The 18,051-nt window shown below is 41.7% G+C and overlaps 1 protein-coding gene across 1 annotated transcript in view; it reads right to left on the minus strand.

Annotated features, from left to right (window-relative positions):
* Nucleotides 1-4,149: 4,149 nt before the first annotated feature.
* LOC138657822 (protein FAM240B-like) overlaps nucleotides 4,150-18,051 on the minus strand; it is a 113,185-nt gene continuing 99,283 nt past the window's right edge. Inside the window, exon 3 of the mRNA XM_069745462.1 lies at nucleotides 4,150-4,564. Within this exon, the coding sequence (XP_069601563.1) occupies nucleotides 4,441-4,564 (124 nt within the window). The 3' untranslated portion in view covers nucleotides 4,150-4,440. The remainder of the gene's footprint in view (nucleotides 4,565-18,051) is intronic.

An 18,051-nucleotide genomic window follows, 5' to 3' on the forward strand; every position in this document is an offset into this window, starting at 1 on the left:
TTGAGGATTTGATATTTTCTATGTGGTTTTGGCACTGTTTTTTAAAACCATATATATAGTTTTTGATGTGTCTGGTTACACTTTTTTACACTTTTTTTCTTCACACTTTTGTAATATATATAATCCCAGGATATATAATCTTGGGTATATCCTTTTAAAGATCTTTTGTGAAACACAGCGAGTAAAGGCATTATTTCCCTTAGGGGGCTGCTACCTGTATATTTGGGGATCCATGGGTACCATATATTATTATTCCTGCGGTTTTGTTATCTATATTTTTTTATATATGTAGTTGTATATAAATTTAAAAAAAAAAACCTATTCTTTGATATATGTATTGCCAATATATTTAATAAAGGCATGTTATTGATCCTAGTGTTGTGGTAATCTCTGGTGATTTCCTATCTTGTGGTGGTTTGGTGGTTCGGTTCCCCTTTATCAGTGGTTTACACTGAAGCTCTCACAGTGCACCTTGACCATATAAGACACATTACGTTATATTTTCTCCTATCTAGGTTTGATCTATGGTTTTTATAGGTGCCTATTGTGTGTTTCTTAACTGTGTAAGCACAGCGGCCGGAAAGCAAAGCGGTGACGTCACCCCTGTGCTCTGCTTTCTGGCTGGCCGGCGCTCACAGTGCAGAGAAGCACAGCGCCGGAGGACAGACAGTGGAAGGTAAGTATGTAGTGTTTTTTTTTTTTACTTTTACGCTGGTAACCAGGGTAAACATCGGGTTACTAAGCGCGGCCCTGTGCTTAGTAACCCGATGTTTACCCTGGTTACCAGTGAAGACATCGCTGAATCGGCGTCACACACACCGATTCAGCGATGTCTACGGGAGATCCAACGACGAAATAAAGTTCTGGCCTTTTAGCTCCGACCAACGATGGCACAGCAGGATCCTGATCGCTGCTGCCTGTCAAACTGAACGATATCGCTAGCCAGGACACTGCAACGTCACGGATTGCTAGCGATATCGTTCAGTGTGAAGGTACCTTTAGTTATTGTTGCTAACGGTGGTTTAACAAGCTATTGATTCAAGTGATAAGTCATGTGTCGCTCATCTCAGGGTGTATTTACCCAAAGTTAAGACTTTCTACTATTCAGTTGTTTTTTGTTTGTTTCATCCTGATATGCAGATCCACAGAATTCAAAGAGAGTTCACTTAGATTTTATCATGACTGTTTTTAGTCGCTTTTTTTTTGCATTTTATCGCGGTAAAAACGCTATAAAAACTCATTAAAAATGCATACATTATGCATCCTATCATTTAGAATGCATGCTGCATGTTTTGTGCACATGATGCGTTTTTTTCGGCGAAAAAAACGCATTGCGGTAAAAAAAAGCAGCATGTTCATTAATTTTGCGGATTTTCTGCATTTTTCCCACTATTCTATGCATTTGGGAAAAAACACATAAATAACGCACCAAAAACGCATCAAAAACGCATCATAAACGCGTGAAAAATGCGGCAAAATTGCGGTAAAAACGCATGCAGATTTCTGGCAGAAATGTCCATTTTTTTGTCAGGAAAATTTCTGCAAGAAATCCTGACGTGTGCACATACCCTACATGTGAAAGTGTCCTATCAATGTACCAAACCAAATTAGATGCATTAATCTAAATATACCATTAAAAAGGACTGATCAGCCCTCTTAAAACATCTGCTTTAGCAAACACTTGCATTTCCCCAAATAAAACATCCTTGAACACCTTTTCTTTAAGGCTGGAGTTTAGTTTCCTTCCTTTTACATTACCCAGTAAATGTCGAAATGAATTGGCAAATTGACTTTTCAATTCTCCTGGTCAAAAGGATGTGTCTGACACTGACCCTGGCAGGACTAAATAGACAGTATGAGAACTAAGTAGAAATGAGCCGAACTATTGAAATATGAATTCTCCGCCTTCGTCAAATTTTCCCACAAAATTTGATTTGTGCAGGTTTCTACACTGGAAAGCTTGTAATAACTCATAAAAGACATGGGGGAAGAGATAACCTCTCTTACCATAAGATCTAAAAGATCTAACACTTTAAAAGTGATAGAGAACCCACATGACCATAAGATCTTACGCACTACGGAAGAGAGAGAGGCTCTAGCGATGTGTCTGCCTTACAAACTGTGCTCGGCTAGGAACTGCTGATCTGTGATGTCCCAGGTGCTGACCACCATTGTACAATGCAGAATAATCCATAAGAGGTCATAGCTGTGGGGCATTTTGGGGAAGCCCATGCTGTGATGCAAAGTGACATTTGCCTGCTTCCGCAGTGTGAGAAATATTTTTTTTTTTACAAACTACAAATCGAATCTTAAAATTTGTTTAAACTGCAAATTTCAGAAAATTAGACTCAAATTCAATTCTCCGCAAATTGTTCCACTCATCTCTAGAACTAAGTATACATTAGGCTGGTTTCACATTTGCGTTTTTTGCCACTGCGTTTTAGCGCAAAAAAACGCATGCGATTTTTTTCCTATATTTAACATTAAAAACGCATGCGTTTTTTTGTATGCGTTTTGCCGCGTTTGACGACACATGCGTCGTTTCTATGCTTGCGTTTTGTTGCGGAAATGCAACATGTAGTAATTTCTAGAGGCGTTTTTTTGCCGCAAAAAACCGTATTGCTGTCTATGTAAACGCATGCGTTTTTAAGCACATGCGTTTCAATAGAAAAAAAAAAGTCTACACACTTATAAGCCACCCCCCACCATCAAGGTGATAAAGGGATCCAAAGCCTAACCCTAACCCTAGGGATCCAAACCCTAACCCTAGGGATCCAAACCCTAACCCTAACCCTAACCCTAGGGATCCAAACCCTAACCCTAACCCTAGGGATCCAAACCCTAACCCTAACCTTAGGGACCCAAACCCTAACTGTAACCCTAGGGATCCAAACCCTAACCCTAACCCTAGGGATCCAAACCCTAACCCTAGGGATCCAAACCCTAACCCTAACCCTAGGGATCCAAACCCTAACCCTAACCCTAACCCTAGGGATCCAAACCCTAACCCTAACCCTAGGGATCCAAACCCTAACCCTAACCCTAACCCTAGGGATCCAAACCCTAACCCTAACCCTAACCCTAGGGATCCAAACCGTAACCGTAACCCTAACCCTAGCTATTTCTATTCATAGTGGGTTTTCTAGTTGATTTTTATGATTGGCAGCTGTCACACACTTCTCATCATGCGTTTCAAAAACGCAAATGCAGGAAAAAGTGCATGTAAACGCGTTAAAACGCTGCGTTTTTTACCACATGCAAAAACGCATGCGTCTAAAAAACATAGCGTTTGAACGCGTTTACATGCGTTTTTTTCACCACCTGCATTTGTGTTTTAAACGCTGCGTTTTTAAACGCAAATGTGAAACTAGCCTTATTCTAATAGAAGTAACTGTGAAAATCATCATGTGAAATATAAGGAAAACATTTATCAGCCCTTTAAAATGTATTGCTTCTGCAAATATTAAAGTATAATGACTATTAATTTAAGATAAAGTATTCCTAAGTAGGAAAACAATACAAACAAACATAATATCCTAGAAGGCTTCACGTTCACATATTCCAAGCATGTGTAATTTTTAATTTTTGCTGGACAATCCACACACCACCAAAGGGAGCAACATGCTTACATTTTGATACAAATCCCATTGCATACCATAACATCTATATTGAGATTCCGAAAGCTGATTGCACCCTACGTTGCATGCAGCATAGTAAATTTTCTGCAAATCGGGATGGTAGTGATCACATTTATCATTAATTCTATTGTTTTGTTTTAATGTAATATATTAATCTCAGTAAACCCCTGATCTTTTCATAGGGATTGCGGTCTTATTTTCATGTAGTTTATGTATATTGATTTACTTTGTGTAGAGCGTTTTAACAATAGAAAGGTATGTGTTACAGGGCATGCTGTGCCTGTTTGTAGTTCAGTATAATAATACCCCCGTAGCATTTCTGTGCCAGAGGCAACGGCATTACAAAGATAGAACAAAGAGTAGCAGGGCACACGGGCACAACAGGACCCAAGGCATCACTCATCATTTCTCACACCTGGAAGCAAAACTAATTCATAGCTGAAAATTCATCTATCGCGCATGCAAGGGTTACTTAATTTGGTTGTTAATGACAAAAGGACATTGCACACCTAATAAATATGCATGTTGAAGGAGCTTTGGTTTATAATTTATTCAGTCCTATAAACTGGGTCTATTTGCAATAGACTTCTATGTGAAATATCTGATTAATTCTGATAATAACAATGTCAAAATAATTTTAAAAAGTTAACTTTTCTATATTTAGATACTATGCTCAAGGCCGTTTTACACCGTCAGCATTTGTGATATCAGCATATCAATTATCCAAGTCTGGATGTGATTTGTCAGCGCCGCTTGAAAAATACATTTTGTGGCGACTTATTAGAATTTGTCTTCGATGAGTTTAAGCTGCTGTATTTGCCTTATCACCAGGGTCATTGCCATAAAATTGCTTCTTCTGTTCTTCTTGAAGAGACTGTAACATATTAAGTCTGAACTCCAACCTCTGTCTCCATTCTTCTCGTAATCTGAAATAAACCAAGACGTAAATCATTTGCATTGCAACATTGTACTTTGAAGGTTTCAGAATTGGTTACTGATGTTTTAAGACACTTTACTTGAATTAATTGTATAAGGCTACTTTCACACTGGCGTTTTTTGCCAGACGTCGCAATGCGTCGTTTATGGCAAAAAACGCATCCTGCAAAGTAGTTTGCAGGATGCGTTTTTGCCCCATAGATTAACATTAGCGACGCATTGCGACGCTTTGCCACACGTCGCAACTGTCGTGCGACAGTTGCGCCGTGTTGTGGCGGACCGCAGGGAGCAAAAAATGTTACATGTAACGTTTTTTGCTCCTGACGGACCACTTTTTCCGACCGCGCATGCGCGGCCGGAACTCCGCCCCCACCTCCCCGCACCTCACAATGGGGCAGCGGATGCGCCGGAGAAATGCATCCGCTGCACCCATTGTGCAGTGCATCAAACGCTAGCGTCGGAATCTCTGCCCGACGCATTGCGACGGGGAGATTCCGATGCTAGTGTGAAAGTAGCCTAAGCCAATATAAAGAAACTTAGTAATATATCTGGTCAGAGAAAGATGATTTTTTTAGCCACTTAGTCACTTTTTTTTTGCTCGCCCAGCCTCCTGAATGCATCATTCGCTCAAAAACCTGAGGGAATGTCCAGTCTTAAACTAGAATTTTGCAGTCACTATTTGTGATGGTAGACTTGTGAATCCTCACATGCCATGCACTGGATGCTGTGTGGATAAACTGGTGCTGGCACTGGAAACAATGGGCATGTTACTGGAAGTAGTCAATATTCATACTACCACCCACATTCTGACTAGACTGTGTCCACTGTAATACACTTGCATTGAGAGAGACCATGCCCATCTAGTCGGAATGTGGCACATCGCATTCTTAACGATCACATAACCGTCATTCCTGGCAACGGAGAATTCTCACAGGATTCAGATTCACAAGTCTGCAGAATTATAGTATAAGACAAGACAACTCCTTAAAGGCAAGATGGACTGCTAGTTGACTGAGGCAATGGCCAGTTAGAGTCTATGAGTAATAGAGTGAGAGAGAGAGAAGCAGAGATCTATGCTGCTGCTTTCTGGTGTTTACCCCACCCCAGAGCTGGATTCAAAGCTACCCTGCTCATTATTGGTGATATTGCTTCTGAGCTTGTAATACAAAAATGTAGGTGAGCATGAATCCTTCATGTCTTTGAGATCTGTGTATGGGAGACATCATGGAAGCCAGTCTCCATGGACTGACTGGTGGAAAATGCAGGATACAAGGTATATAATGGATTGTAGTGTATTCGTTTTACACACACACATGCCATCTAACTCCAAAAAGCCACCTGAATTAACATATACACAAATTGTAAATATGAAAAAAATACTGTAGCAAGATTACCTCTCAGTAGGCTGGATTAAAAAAAACAAAAAAACCTTTTTCTTAGATTTTAGATTAGCAGGTTTTAGTAGACAAATTTGCTCACCACAAACTAATAACCTTAAAAATATTATCTTTAATAAAGTCATTTAAAACAAACAAAATTCAGACTAACGCATAAAATGCCAAACCAGGCAAACGAGTTACTGACCAATCTGATAAAAAAAACTAGGGTAAACCACCAAAGGTGTGTCTAAGTCACCCTAAAGCACCCTGATCCACCCCTGCCTTGCTGCCGAGGTTAGTAGAGAAAGGTAGGAGACAAAAGTGCAAATAGTGTCTTATCCCCAGGATTGTTTCCAATTATTTGTAAGAGAACTGCTCACCTGGTGGTGCTGAGTAAAAGCGTGTAGATGTCAGCTGCTGCAGATCCACAGGTCGATGCTGCGACCTTTCAGAACCGTTATCTACTATGTAATTGTCTAAAGGTCACTTCCGTTTTTCTGTCTGTCACAGATATTCATTGGTCGCGGCCTCTGTCTGTCATGGAAATCCAAGTCGCTGATTGGTCGTGGCAAAACACCCACGACCATTGCCATGACCAATCAGCGACGGGCACAGTCCGGCGGCAACATGGCCGCTCCTTCCTCCACGCAGTCAGCCCTCACACAGGGTTAATGCCAGCGTTACCGGACCGTGGTGTAACGCACTCTGGTAACGCAGCTATTAACCCTGTGTGACCAACTTTTTACTATTGATGCTGCATATGTCCTCGGCAGTGCAAGCGGCAAGTTCCGGTGCCAAGCATGCTATGCGAGAAGGACCTGCCATGACGTCACGGTCATGTGACCGCAACGTCATCACAGGTCCTGCACTCATACCAACCCTTGGACTGGAAGCTGCCGCATGCACCATACACAGGCGCCAGGACTGCCTTTGAAAGGTGAGTATATGTTTATTTTTTATTTTACGTCACTGGGCAATATACTACGTTACTGGGCAATATACTGCATGACTGTGCAATATACTATGTGGCTGACCAATATACTACATACTACGTGGCTGGGCAATATACCACGTGGCAGGGCAATATACTACGTACATGACTGTGCTATATACTACATGCTAAGTGACTGGGCAATATATTACATGGCTGGGCAATATACTACATATTACGTGGCTGGGCAATATACTACGTGACTGGGCAATATACTATGTGGCTGGGCAATATACTACATACTACATGGCTGGGCAATATACTACATCACTGGGCAATATACTACGTTACTGGGCAATATACTACGTGGCTGGGCAATATACTACGTGACTGGGAAATATACTACGTGGCTGGGCAATATACTACGTGGCTGGGCAATATACTACGTGGCTGTGCTATATACTACGTGGAAATGCATATTCTAGAATACCCGATGCGTTAGAATCGGGCCACCATCTAGTAATAGATAAATGTGGATGAAATCCCCACTGCTGTGACAAATGATGGATCCAGATATAGTAATAAAATACTCTGGTGGTTTATGCAACGCGTTTCAAAGCTCAAGGCTTCTTCTTCAGGAAATTACCACAGAAAGATACCATACCATTCTGGATCCATCATTTGTCACAGCAGCTCGGATTTCATCCACATTTATCTATTATAACTGTTGCTGCAGATTTTGGCATCCTGACTTAAATGCAAATTGGTGCCCCGCTCAATGATGGCTAGCCCTGATCACTTTCCTAGGATTCCCTATCTCCCACCAAAAATACCAATCAACAAGCCATTCAAATGGATAACAAAACCACAAATCCTTTAAATTTCGATCGGGAAAGGTGGTGGACAACTCCTTTAAAGAAGCACTTTGAAGAATTTGCTAAACCTATCTAAGTACATGTGTTGTGCAGTGTAAGTGAAATAAAATACTTACAGATTGTCGACTTCCCCGATTTCCAGCGCTGCTCTAATCCTTTTCTTGCTCATATTATTGAAATTCTGAATCACTGGCTCACCCTGAGGTCTATGTTAGACTCGGAAGTGGCTTTTACTAGGGTTGAGCGAAACAGGTCGGCCAGATTCAGAAGTCGCCGACTTTTGGCAAAGTCGGGTTTCATGAAACCCGACCCCTTTGTGGGGTCGGCCATGAGGTCGGCGATCTTCTGAATCTGGAATCGGAATTCCGATACCGAGTTCCGATATGTTTAAGATATCGGGAATCGGTATCGGAATTCATATTTAAGTGTAAAATAAAGAATAAAAAAAAAAAAATATTGATATACTCACCCTCGGACGCGCCCTGGTTCTCACCGGCAGCCTTCCTTCCTAAGAATGAGCGCCTGAAGGGCCTTCGATGACATTGCGGCTTGTGATTGGTCGCGTGAGCGGTCACATGGGCGGTCTCGCGACCAATCACAAGCCGCGACGTCATCTACGGTCCTTCAGGCGCTAATTCTTTGTAAGGAAGCGTCCGAGGGCGCATCCGAGGGTGAGTATATTCCTAATAGGTATATACTCACCCTCGGACGCGCCCTGGTTCTAACCCGCAGCCTTCCTTCCTAAGAATCAGCGCCTGAAGGACCTCAGATGACATCGCGGCTTGTGATTGGTTGCGTGACGCCCATGTGACGGCTCACGCGACCAATCACAAGCCGCGACGTCATCGAAGGTCCTTCAGGCGCTCATTCTTAGGAAGGAAGTCTGCCGGTGAGAACCAGGGCGCGTCCGAGGGTAAGTTTATCAATATTTTTTATTTTGATTCTTTATTTTCCTCTCCTTCAGACCCTGGGAACCATTAGAAACCCAATGCACTGCATTGGGTTTCGTGTTTCGGCCAACCCCGACCCTGAATTTTCTATAGGATCGGCCGATTTCACTCGACCCGACTTTTGAAAAAGTCGGGTTTCGTGAAACCCGACCCGATCCTATAAAAAGAAAAGTCGCTCAACCCTAGCTTTTACAATATAGGTCTCTGGAACATCAGAACAAGTCTCCACAGACTTACAATGCTCAAATGTAAATTCTGGGTGAACCAGCGAGTTAGAATTTCAATCAGGTGCGTAATAAGAGAGGATTCGAGCTGCACTGGAAATCAGAGAAAATGGCAATCGATAAGTATTTTATTCCACTTACACTACACAGCACAGCACATGTATTTATGTAGAAAGGTTTAGCAAATTAACATTTTTTGGATTGCTTCTTTAACTGCAACTTTAATAGCTGCTCTTTCTTATATACTGTATGCTGTATTTATTTGTAGCATCTACCAGATTAGTACTCTTCAGGTGACAGCATGACATTGAATTACTGTGGACACAACAAAGCTTCGAGAGAATGGCTGAAATGACTCGCTGCATGAGTCTGGTTGATTGAAAAGAAATTCTTGTCATCAAGCTTTGCATTTAAATAAATTAGGTAACAGGATCCTATGTGTGAAAGTTGGCTGTAGCTTGAAGTGTATCATAACACTAATGCATATTGCCTATTACAAGAGGAGCTGTCAGCAGAATCATCCGTATGTGAAGCTTGCAAAAGGCTCGCACAAATGGATATCATGTATCATCAGCTAACTATGTTTCCCTTGTTTGCTAACGATGGTAAGATGTGAAAACACAAGAGGTCAAAATTGTGACCAAGTGATCACAAGTCACAACCATGAGTCAACCAGTCACATTAGTACAGGCGTAAGATGTATATTCTGTACGCAAGGCATTTACACTTACATATTTTATGTATCCTTCAAGTAAAACTCCTTTTCATTTTTCTTTATCAACCACAAACCGTCTACCATCATGTGTGGCCTCCAGTGCCGCTATAAATAATATCACACATGTGTACTATATAAAACCGTACCGACAGATGCTTTTCTTTCACGCATGGTAGAGTTGTTCTGATAGAAATGTGCTATATTTAGGGGATAAAAACATAGAAAGATGCAATGTAATGAGGGACGTGAGAATGCCTTACTTAAAAGAACACTGACTAATATATAGAAGGTAAATGGAGGAATCAAAATGGTAGAGTCCTTCATTGGGGATACAGTCATCCTACAAATGTTTATTAGTTATCCATTAGATCAAATTTAAGACCCAAGTTACATTCTTTATGGTTATACCCCTTAGCTTGAGGAGAGATTATTATTATTTATATAGCACCATTAATTCCAAAATTATAGATATCGTTTTCAGTAAACAAATTTACAATATGACTGGCACAGAAGGGGAGCGTACCCTGTCCTTGAGGAATAGCATTCTATGGGATAATGGGGAATAGACAGAAGGTTGGAGGTGAGGCAGCTCTGGTGGTAGTGAGGCGGCAGCTCTGGTGGTGGTGAGGCAGCAGCTCCGGTGCTGGTGCGGTGGCAGCTCAGGTGGTGGTGAGGCGGCGGAATGGTTATTGCGGGTTTTAGGCTGTCCTGAAGAGATGGGTTTTCAGGTTCCATCTGAAGGATCCGAGGGTGGTGGATAATCGGATGTGTTGAGGCGTGGAATTCCAGAGGATGGGGAATATTCGGGAGAAATCTTGGAGGTTGTGTGAGGAACGAATAAGTGTGGAGCTTGATAATATCACTTTTATAATATGTGAACATTACTGTTAAATTAATTTTAGAGAATTATTTTATGAGAATCAAACAGAACCCAGGGCAACCATATTTAGGTTCTGGCATCTGCCATTTTGGAACTTAAAGGGGTTCTCTTTTTTGGATAATCTCTCCTTGATAGAATGGTTTCCCCCTACTGTGACCCCCCAGAGATTGGCTATAATCTATAGGGAAGTCTGGCAACAAGTGTTTCATTTCCAGACAGCTCCACCAAAGGGAAAAGTAAGCATTAAAAAAGTTTTCTAAATTGAAAAACTTCTTTAATGTGATGAAGACATAATGAAACAATGCAGGGTCCTCATTTATAAGACAAACCAGAAATATGATAAAGAGAGTGTTTATTACTCTACAATTTGCATACTTAATTTTCCAGAGGAGCATTGTATTGCCTATAAGCCTCCTCACCCCAGCCCAGTGGTCCCCAACTCCAGGCCTCGAGGGCCGCCAACAGTGCAGGTTTTCAGGATTTCCTTAGTATTGCACAGGGGTTGGAATCATCACCTGTGCAGATGATCACATTACCACCGATGCAATACTAAAGAAATCCTGAAAACCTGCACTGTTGGCGGCCCTCGAGGCCTGGAGTTGGGGACCCCTGCCCCAGCCTGTCAAGTATGCCACTCTCTATAAGGAGAAATATTAACCCTTAGATCCCAGTCCCAAATCAGATCTCATGCTTTGCACTGAGGAGAGAACCACCCCCTTCCCCCCGAAACATGTGTCTGCATATTAAGATTCTGGCTCAAAAAGAGTCTAACTCTGTACGTAGTCCCTTTCTCATGTACAGCATCATGGAATTAATGGTGATATATAAATAATAATACTAAAAAGGAGTTGATATTGGCTTTATAAATGCTACTAGTTGGCACTAGAGGTTAAGTTCAATTCCTCTCTGAAGAGACAGTTGGACGTCATCCTTCTGTAGGGAATGTGTAAAAAATAATTTTCCTATGGTGGCCTTGCAGGAAATGTGAACTGATTCCTGGAGGTCCCAGCAATGTAACACTATGGGATCAGTTCTTTGAGGACCCTTCAAACAAACATAATTTGCAAATGTGGAAAAATCCTTTATTAAATTCACGAGAATCTCTCAAGATATAGTTAAACAGTGTGAAGAATCAAACAGAATGGAATTAAAGAGGATCTGTTACCAGGTTATAAGTGGCTAGTTTCTTCTCTTAGTTTATTCCGGCTACTCCTGAGTATGCCTTTTTGTTGTGTTATTTTTAAAAATGTACCATATCAGTCCAAAGATATGGGCCTTTTTATTTAGTGCTAATTTTTATGGTATCTATTAAAGGGGCAGAGCTTGCAGGAAAACAATACAGGGCAGCCAAACAAGACACGCCCCAGAGAATCCTGTATACCACACTCCCTTGGAAAAGTCAGTAAGGCTGTGTGCACATGGCGCATTTTTGATGCATTTTTGTGGCGTTTTTTCCATGCGGAAATGGGCCAAAACCGCTATGGAATCCTTATGCAAACTAATTCAATGACAATCCTGAAGTGTTGTGCACATGATCAAAACATTTCCATTGAGCATTTGCTGTGTGTTTCTTTTCTGCAGCATGTCAATTCTTTGTGCGTTTCTGCAGCGTTTTTCACCCATAGACTTCAATTAAGTCAGTCAAATTAGCAGCAAAACGCAGGTATAAAAATGTTTGCGGATTGCTGAGTTTTGTCTGCAATTTTACCTATGACTTCCTATGGTGTTTCACATGCTGCCGTGAGAGTTCACCGGAGTTCCTCAGCTGATCAGCTCCAATGCTTTCACTTACAGCACAGCTGCGTGAGAACATTCTCACGGCAGCTCAGTGATACACTGCGGGAGCCATTACCTCCTATCAGTGTATCGCCGGCTGTCTTTTAGAGCAGTCACATCAGTGACTGCTCACAAAGTTATCAGGATCATTGTGGGACATTATGGATTATTATCTTCTCTGCGGACAGGTGAGGAATATTGTGGTTCATTATTTTATTTTTGTGGCTGAAGATATTGGTGTTAGTGGATTTGGTGTTCGGTGAGCATGGTTTAATTAAGATTCAATAAAGGAGTCTGTGTCATTATTTAAAGGGAACCTGTCACCTCCAAAATCGAAGGTGAGTTAAGCCCACCGGCATCAGGGGCTTATCTACAGCATTCTGCAATGCTGTAGATAAGCCCCAGATGTATCCTGAAAGATGAAAGATGAGAAAAAGAGGTTAGATTATACTCACCCAGGGGCGGTCTCGGTTCTGTTCTGGTCCGATGGGCATCGCGGTCCTGTCCAGGGCCTCCCATCTTCTTACGATGACGTCCTCTTCTTGTCTTGTCTTGTCTCCTCTTCATGCTGTGGCTCCAACGCAGGCATACATTGTCTGCCCTGTTGAGGGCAGAGCAATGTACTGCAGTGCGCAGGCACCGGGCGTCTCTGACCTTTCCTGGCACCTGCGCACTACAGTACTTTGCTCTGCCCTCAACAGGGCAGACAAAGTACGCCTGCGCCAGAACCGCAGCCTGAAGACAAGAAGAGGACATCATCGTAAGAAGATGGGAGGCCCCGGACCAGACCGCAAAGCCCATCGGACTAGAACAGAATCGGGACCGCCAATGGGTGAGTATAATCTAACCTCTTTTTCTCATCTTTCAGGATGCATTGGGGGCTTATCTACAGCATAAAAGAATGCTGTAGATAAGCCCCTGATTCCGGTGGACTTAGCTCACCTTCGATTTTGGGAGTGACAGGTTCCCTTTAAAATAAAGGACTTTATTCTGGGTGTGTGTTGTTTATACAATATCACTATAGAATTAGTAATGGATAGATGTCTTATAGACGCATCACCACTACTAACCTATCACCTGACAATACAATGGTGACAACAACCCCACAAATATGAACTCTACTTGCCACCGCTACAGGGCAAGTGGGAAGAGTGAGGCTAAGCACCAGATTTGGTGCATCTTATAGATGCCCCTTTCTGGGGCAGCTGAGAGCTGATGTTTTTAGTCTGAGATGGGCCAATCTCGATGGCCCCTTCCTAGGCTATTTATATATTTATATCAGCTTGCAGCTGTCCGTCTAGCCTTTGCTGGTTAAATTTTATAGGGGGACCTTATGTCAATTTTTTCCGGGGTCCCCCTGTAAACTAGCCAGTAAAGGCTAAGTCAGCAGCTGTGAGCTGATATTAATAGCCTGGGAACCTTGGCTATTAGCTCCTTTCCAGAATATTAAAATCAGCCCTCAGCCATCTGCTTTCCATCTTCTGCAGTTGCTGTTTGGTTACAACCTATGTATATTCTTTCTGTTAACACTCCTACATGGGCTGATGACAAAATGTGTGTTTGTGTTTACTTATCAGCTGAGTAATGAGGGTGTCGGGATGACACCTTCTCATTACTAAGCCTAGGGCTTGGTGTCAATGACAGCTTCTGACAACAAGCCCTAATCCCATTGCCCTGATGCCACTAGTTCAGCATAAAAAAGATGGTGTTGAACCAAGAAATTGCGTCACAAAAGTTTTTTTAAATATCTTTATTCTTTTCCTGCCAAAAGATGCAGAAACCTTGCAGAAATTTCTGCAAGCAAATACTCAACATGCGCACATAGCCTAATAATTAGCACTAAATAAAAAGGCTGATATTTTTCAAACTATATGGCACATTAAAAAAAAAAATCGGAATACTCAACGGAAGACCAAGAATAAAATAAAAGCAGAAAGTGGTTACCCTTCACCTGGCAATAGGTATTCATTAAAAAGGGTTTTCCAGTTTCTGAAAACTAATATCCCCATCTTTACTCATCTTCCCCAGGTCCATCACTGAGTTGTGTGCAGTGCTGACATCAAGCCAACAGTGCTGCAGTGGCTTGTGGCTGCAGGGCTGTTGATGTGACATCTATGCTGCAGAAAATAACAGATGTTTGGGCAGCAGCTGAGAAACAGTGTTGGACCCAGGGAGGGTGAGTAAGGAACTTTGTTATTTAAAGCTAACTGAATCTGGAGGGTTTTCTGAAAATGACAAGCCCTTTCAATAGACTAGCATGTGTAAGATATTATTTCTTGCAAAAGCATGTATGTGAAACACAAGGACATAAACCTTTGCTAATTTCAAGGGATAACTTTGTAACTCATTTTTGCATTAATATAAAAATATGAACCGAATTTGAAAGTAAAAATGTTCCTGAGCTGAGCAGGCACTTTTACTTCTATTTGTCATAAATGTATCATAATAATTTTGATTTGTCAGATGGAGCACATTTAATTGCCATCATCAATATGTATGTAGGAAAAAATGTCTTTCAGCCTTGAAGACGGGGCAGAAGGTTCACTCATCAGTCAAGGAAATCAATTTTCTTTATCAATGTTATTTCATTTCATAAATCTTGTCGTCTGGGCAATTTCTGTTTGGCTGACGTGGTTGGAGCACATACCTTCAGGGGGTATGCATCTGAACATTTTTTAACTGCAACATAAGCTCATTTTCAATATCTTGCAAAGCAATCTTATTTTGTGACATAGCTAGCAATAAACTTAAGCATAATTTTTACTGATGGTTAATAGTAAATAAAATATATTCATGTTTATAAGAATCTTAGCTAAAACATAAAATTACATTTAAAACTCATCACAATAGTTTACATAGAAATACCAAATACTACACAACCCAAATGAAATAAACCATTTCTCAAATGCACCCCAAAAAGGATTAATAATGTATCCTGATTAGTGTTGAGCGAATATACTCGTTACTCGAGATTTCTCGAGCACGCTCGGGGGTCCTTCGAGTATTTTGTAGTGCTCGGAGATTTAGTTTTCCTTGCAGCAGCTGAATGATTTACATCTGTTAGACAGCTTGATTACATGTGGGGATTCCCTAGCAACCAGGCAACCCCCACATGTACTTATGCTGGCTAACAGATGTAAATCATTCAGCTGCGGCGATGAAAACTAAATCTCTGAGCGCTAAAAAATACTCAAAGGACCCCCGAGCGTGCTCGAGAAATCTCGAGTAACGAGTATATTCGCTCATCACGAATCCTGACTCTTGGGTGGCACTTATTTGCTGGCAGTGTTATGCCAAATAAGCTTTAAATGTTTCCTGTCATTAGGTGGCTTTTCAGAACAAGCTGTCATGCACATAAAGGATAATAACATTTCTGGAAATTACTTGAATTTTATCCTGAATATTCACCAGTTTTCAGAGGTCTCTGAGCTAGTGGGTGGAGACAAGTGGCTTAGCTATTAAGTCTCCCCTGTACTGTACACAGAGATATAAGATATTCCAGCTCTTATGTGTCTATGCAGCACATGTTCCAAAGAAACTGCTCGGAGGACATTATATAGCAGTACTGAGCTGCATAGCTGTGAAGCCAGCATATGTGTAAAATAAAAGCTTACTAGGAAGCAGTAGCACATGTCTTTGCTTTTCTCACTGTACTACCCTCTTCTTTCCTCTCTATATAGACTTTAATAGGCAGCTGTGATCCTTCAGTGAGTTTGCAGTCATTTGTTTAATTGGCAGATTGAATTTAGATGTATTTTCATAGAATCATAGAATGTTAGAGTTGGAAGGGACTTCCAGGGTCATCGTGTCCATTCACTAAATCATCCCAGACAGATGTCTGTCCAGCCTGTGTTTGAAGACTTGCATTGAAGGCGAACTCACCACCTCTCGTGGCAGCCTGTTCCACTCATTGACCACCCTCCCTGTTAAAAAGATTTTTCTACTATCTCTTCTGTATCTTCTCCCTTCCAGTTTAATTCCTTTGCTACTCGTGATTCCATTTGTGAATAAAGATGTTCCCTCTACAATGTGATATCCTTTCAGATATTTGTAGACAGCTATTAAGTCTCCTCTTAACCTTCTTTTTTGCAAGCTAAACATTCCAAGATCCTTTAACTGTTCCTCATAGGACATTGTTTGCAAACCACTCACCATCCTGGTAGCTCTTCTCCGAACCTGCTTAAGTGAGGGGGGTGCATTATACTCTGAGGGGGCTGCATTATACTTTGTGAGGGGGGGCTGCATTATACTCTGAGAGGGGGCTACATTATACTCTATGAGGAGTGCTGCAATATACTCTGAGGGGGCTGCATTATGCTCTGAGGGGACTACATTATACTCTGAGGGGTTGCATTATACTCTGTGAGGGGCCTGCATTATACTCTGTGAGGGGGCTTCATTATACTCTATGAAGGGTGCTGTATTATACTATATGTGTTATATGGCACCTGCATTATACTGTATTGAGGACTGTCCCTATCATTCTCCCTCAGCTGGTGTAAAGAGGCCGGGAAACAAGCGTCGAACGATTCCAATATTGTCGATCATGCTCGTTTAGCGGCCTGAATTCAGCGGATATAAATACAACAGAAATGTTTCTGTCTGATGGTGTAATATGTGAGCATTTGGGGCCCCACTTTGTCTAAAACTGGCCCTGAGCAGAGGATGATAATTACTGTATTTTCTGGTGTATAAGATTATACGCCCAGTCATCTTATACAGTGTGTGGAACCATCCAGGATCACTCCGTGCACCCGTACCCGGCGTATAAGACGACCCCCGACTTTTGGGACAATTTTTAGGGATTAAAAAGTCATCTTATGCGCCGGAAAATACGGTACTTCACGTGATCTAAACTCTATGCTTCCCTTAACACTCCCTAGAACTTTATTTGCCTTTTTTGCTGCTGCATCTCACTGGTTACTCATGTGCAGTTTGAGATCTACTAGTATACCCAGTATAATAGTATATAATTTTAACTGAATGACGGATTCTTATATATAGTTTCTTATATTTCATACTTAACCCTTTTCTGACCTCGGATGGGATAGTACATCCGAAGTCAGATCTCCTGCTTTGATGCGGGCTCTGGCGGTGAGCCCGCATCAAAGCCGGGACATGGCAGCTGTTTTGAACAGCTGACATGTGCCCGTAATAGGCGCGAGCAGAATCGCGATCTGCCTGCGCCTATTAACTAGTTAAATGCCACTGTCAAACGCAGACATTTAACTACCGCATCCGGCCGGGCGGCCGGAAATGATGGCATCGCCGACCCCCGTCACATGATCGGAGGTCGGCGATGCTTCTCCATTGTAACCATAGAGGTCCTTGAGACCTCTATGGTTACTGATCGCCGGTAGCTGTGAGCGCCACCCTGTGGTCGGCGCTCACAGCACACCTGATTTTCTGCTACATAGCAGCGAACAGCAGATCGCTGCTATGTAGCAGAGGCGATCGTGCTGTGCCTGCTTTTAGCCTCCCATGGAGGCTATTGAAGCATGACAAAAGTAAAAAAAAAAGTTAAAAAAAATGTGAAAAAAATAAAAGTTTATATCACCCCCCTTTCGCCCCAATCAAAACAAATCAATAAAAAAAAAAATCAAATCTACACATATTTGGTATCGCCGCGTTCAGAATCGCCTGATCTATCAATTTAAAAAAAGTGTTAACCTGATCGCTAAACAGCGTAGCGAGAAAAAAATTTGAAACGCCAGAATTACGTTTTTTTGGTCACCACGACATTGCAT

This window comes from Ranitomeya imitator, chromosome 1 (assembly GCF_032444005.1).
Source record: "Ranitomeya imitator isolate aRanImi1 chromosome 1, aRanImi1.pri, whole genome shotgun sequence".
NCBI lineage: Eukaryota > Metazoa > Chordata > Amphibia > Anura > Dendrobatidae > Ranitomeya > Ranitomeya imitator.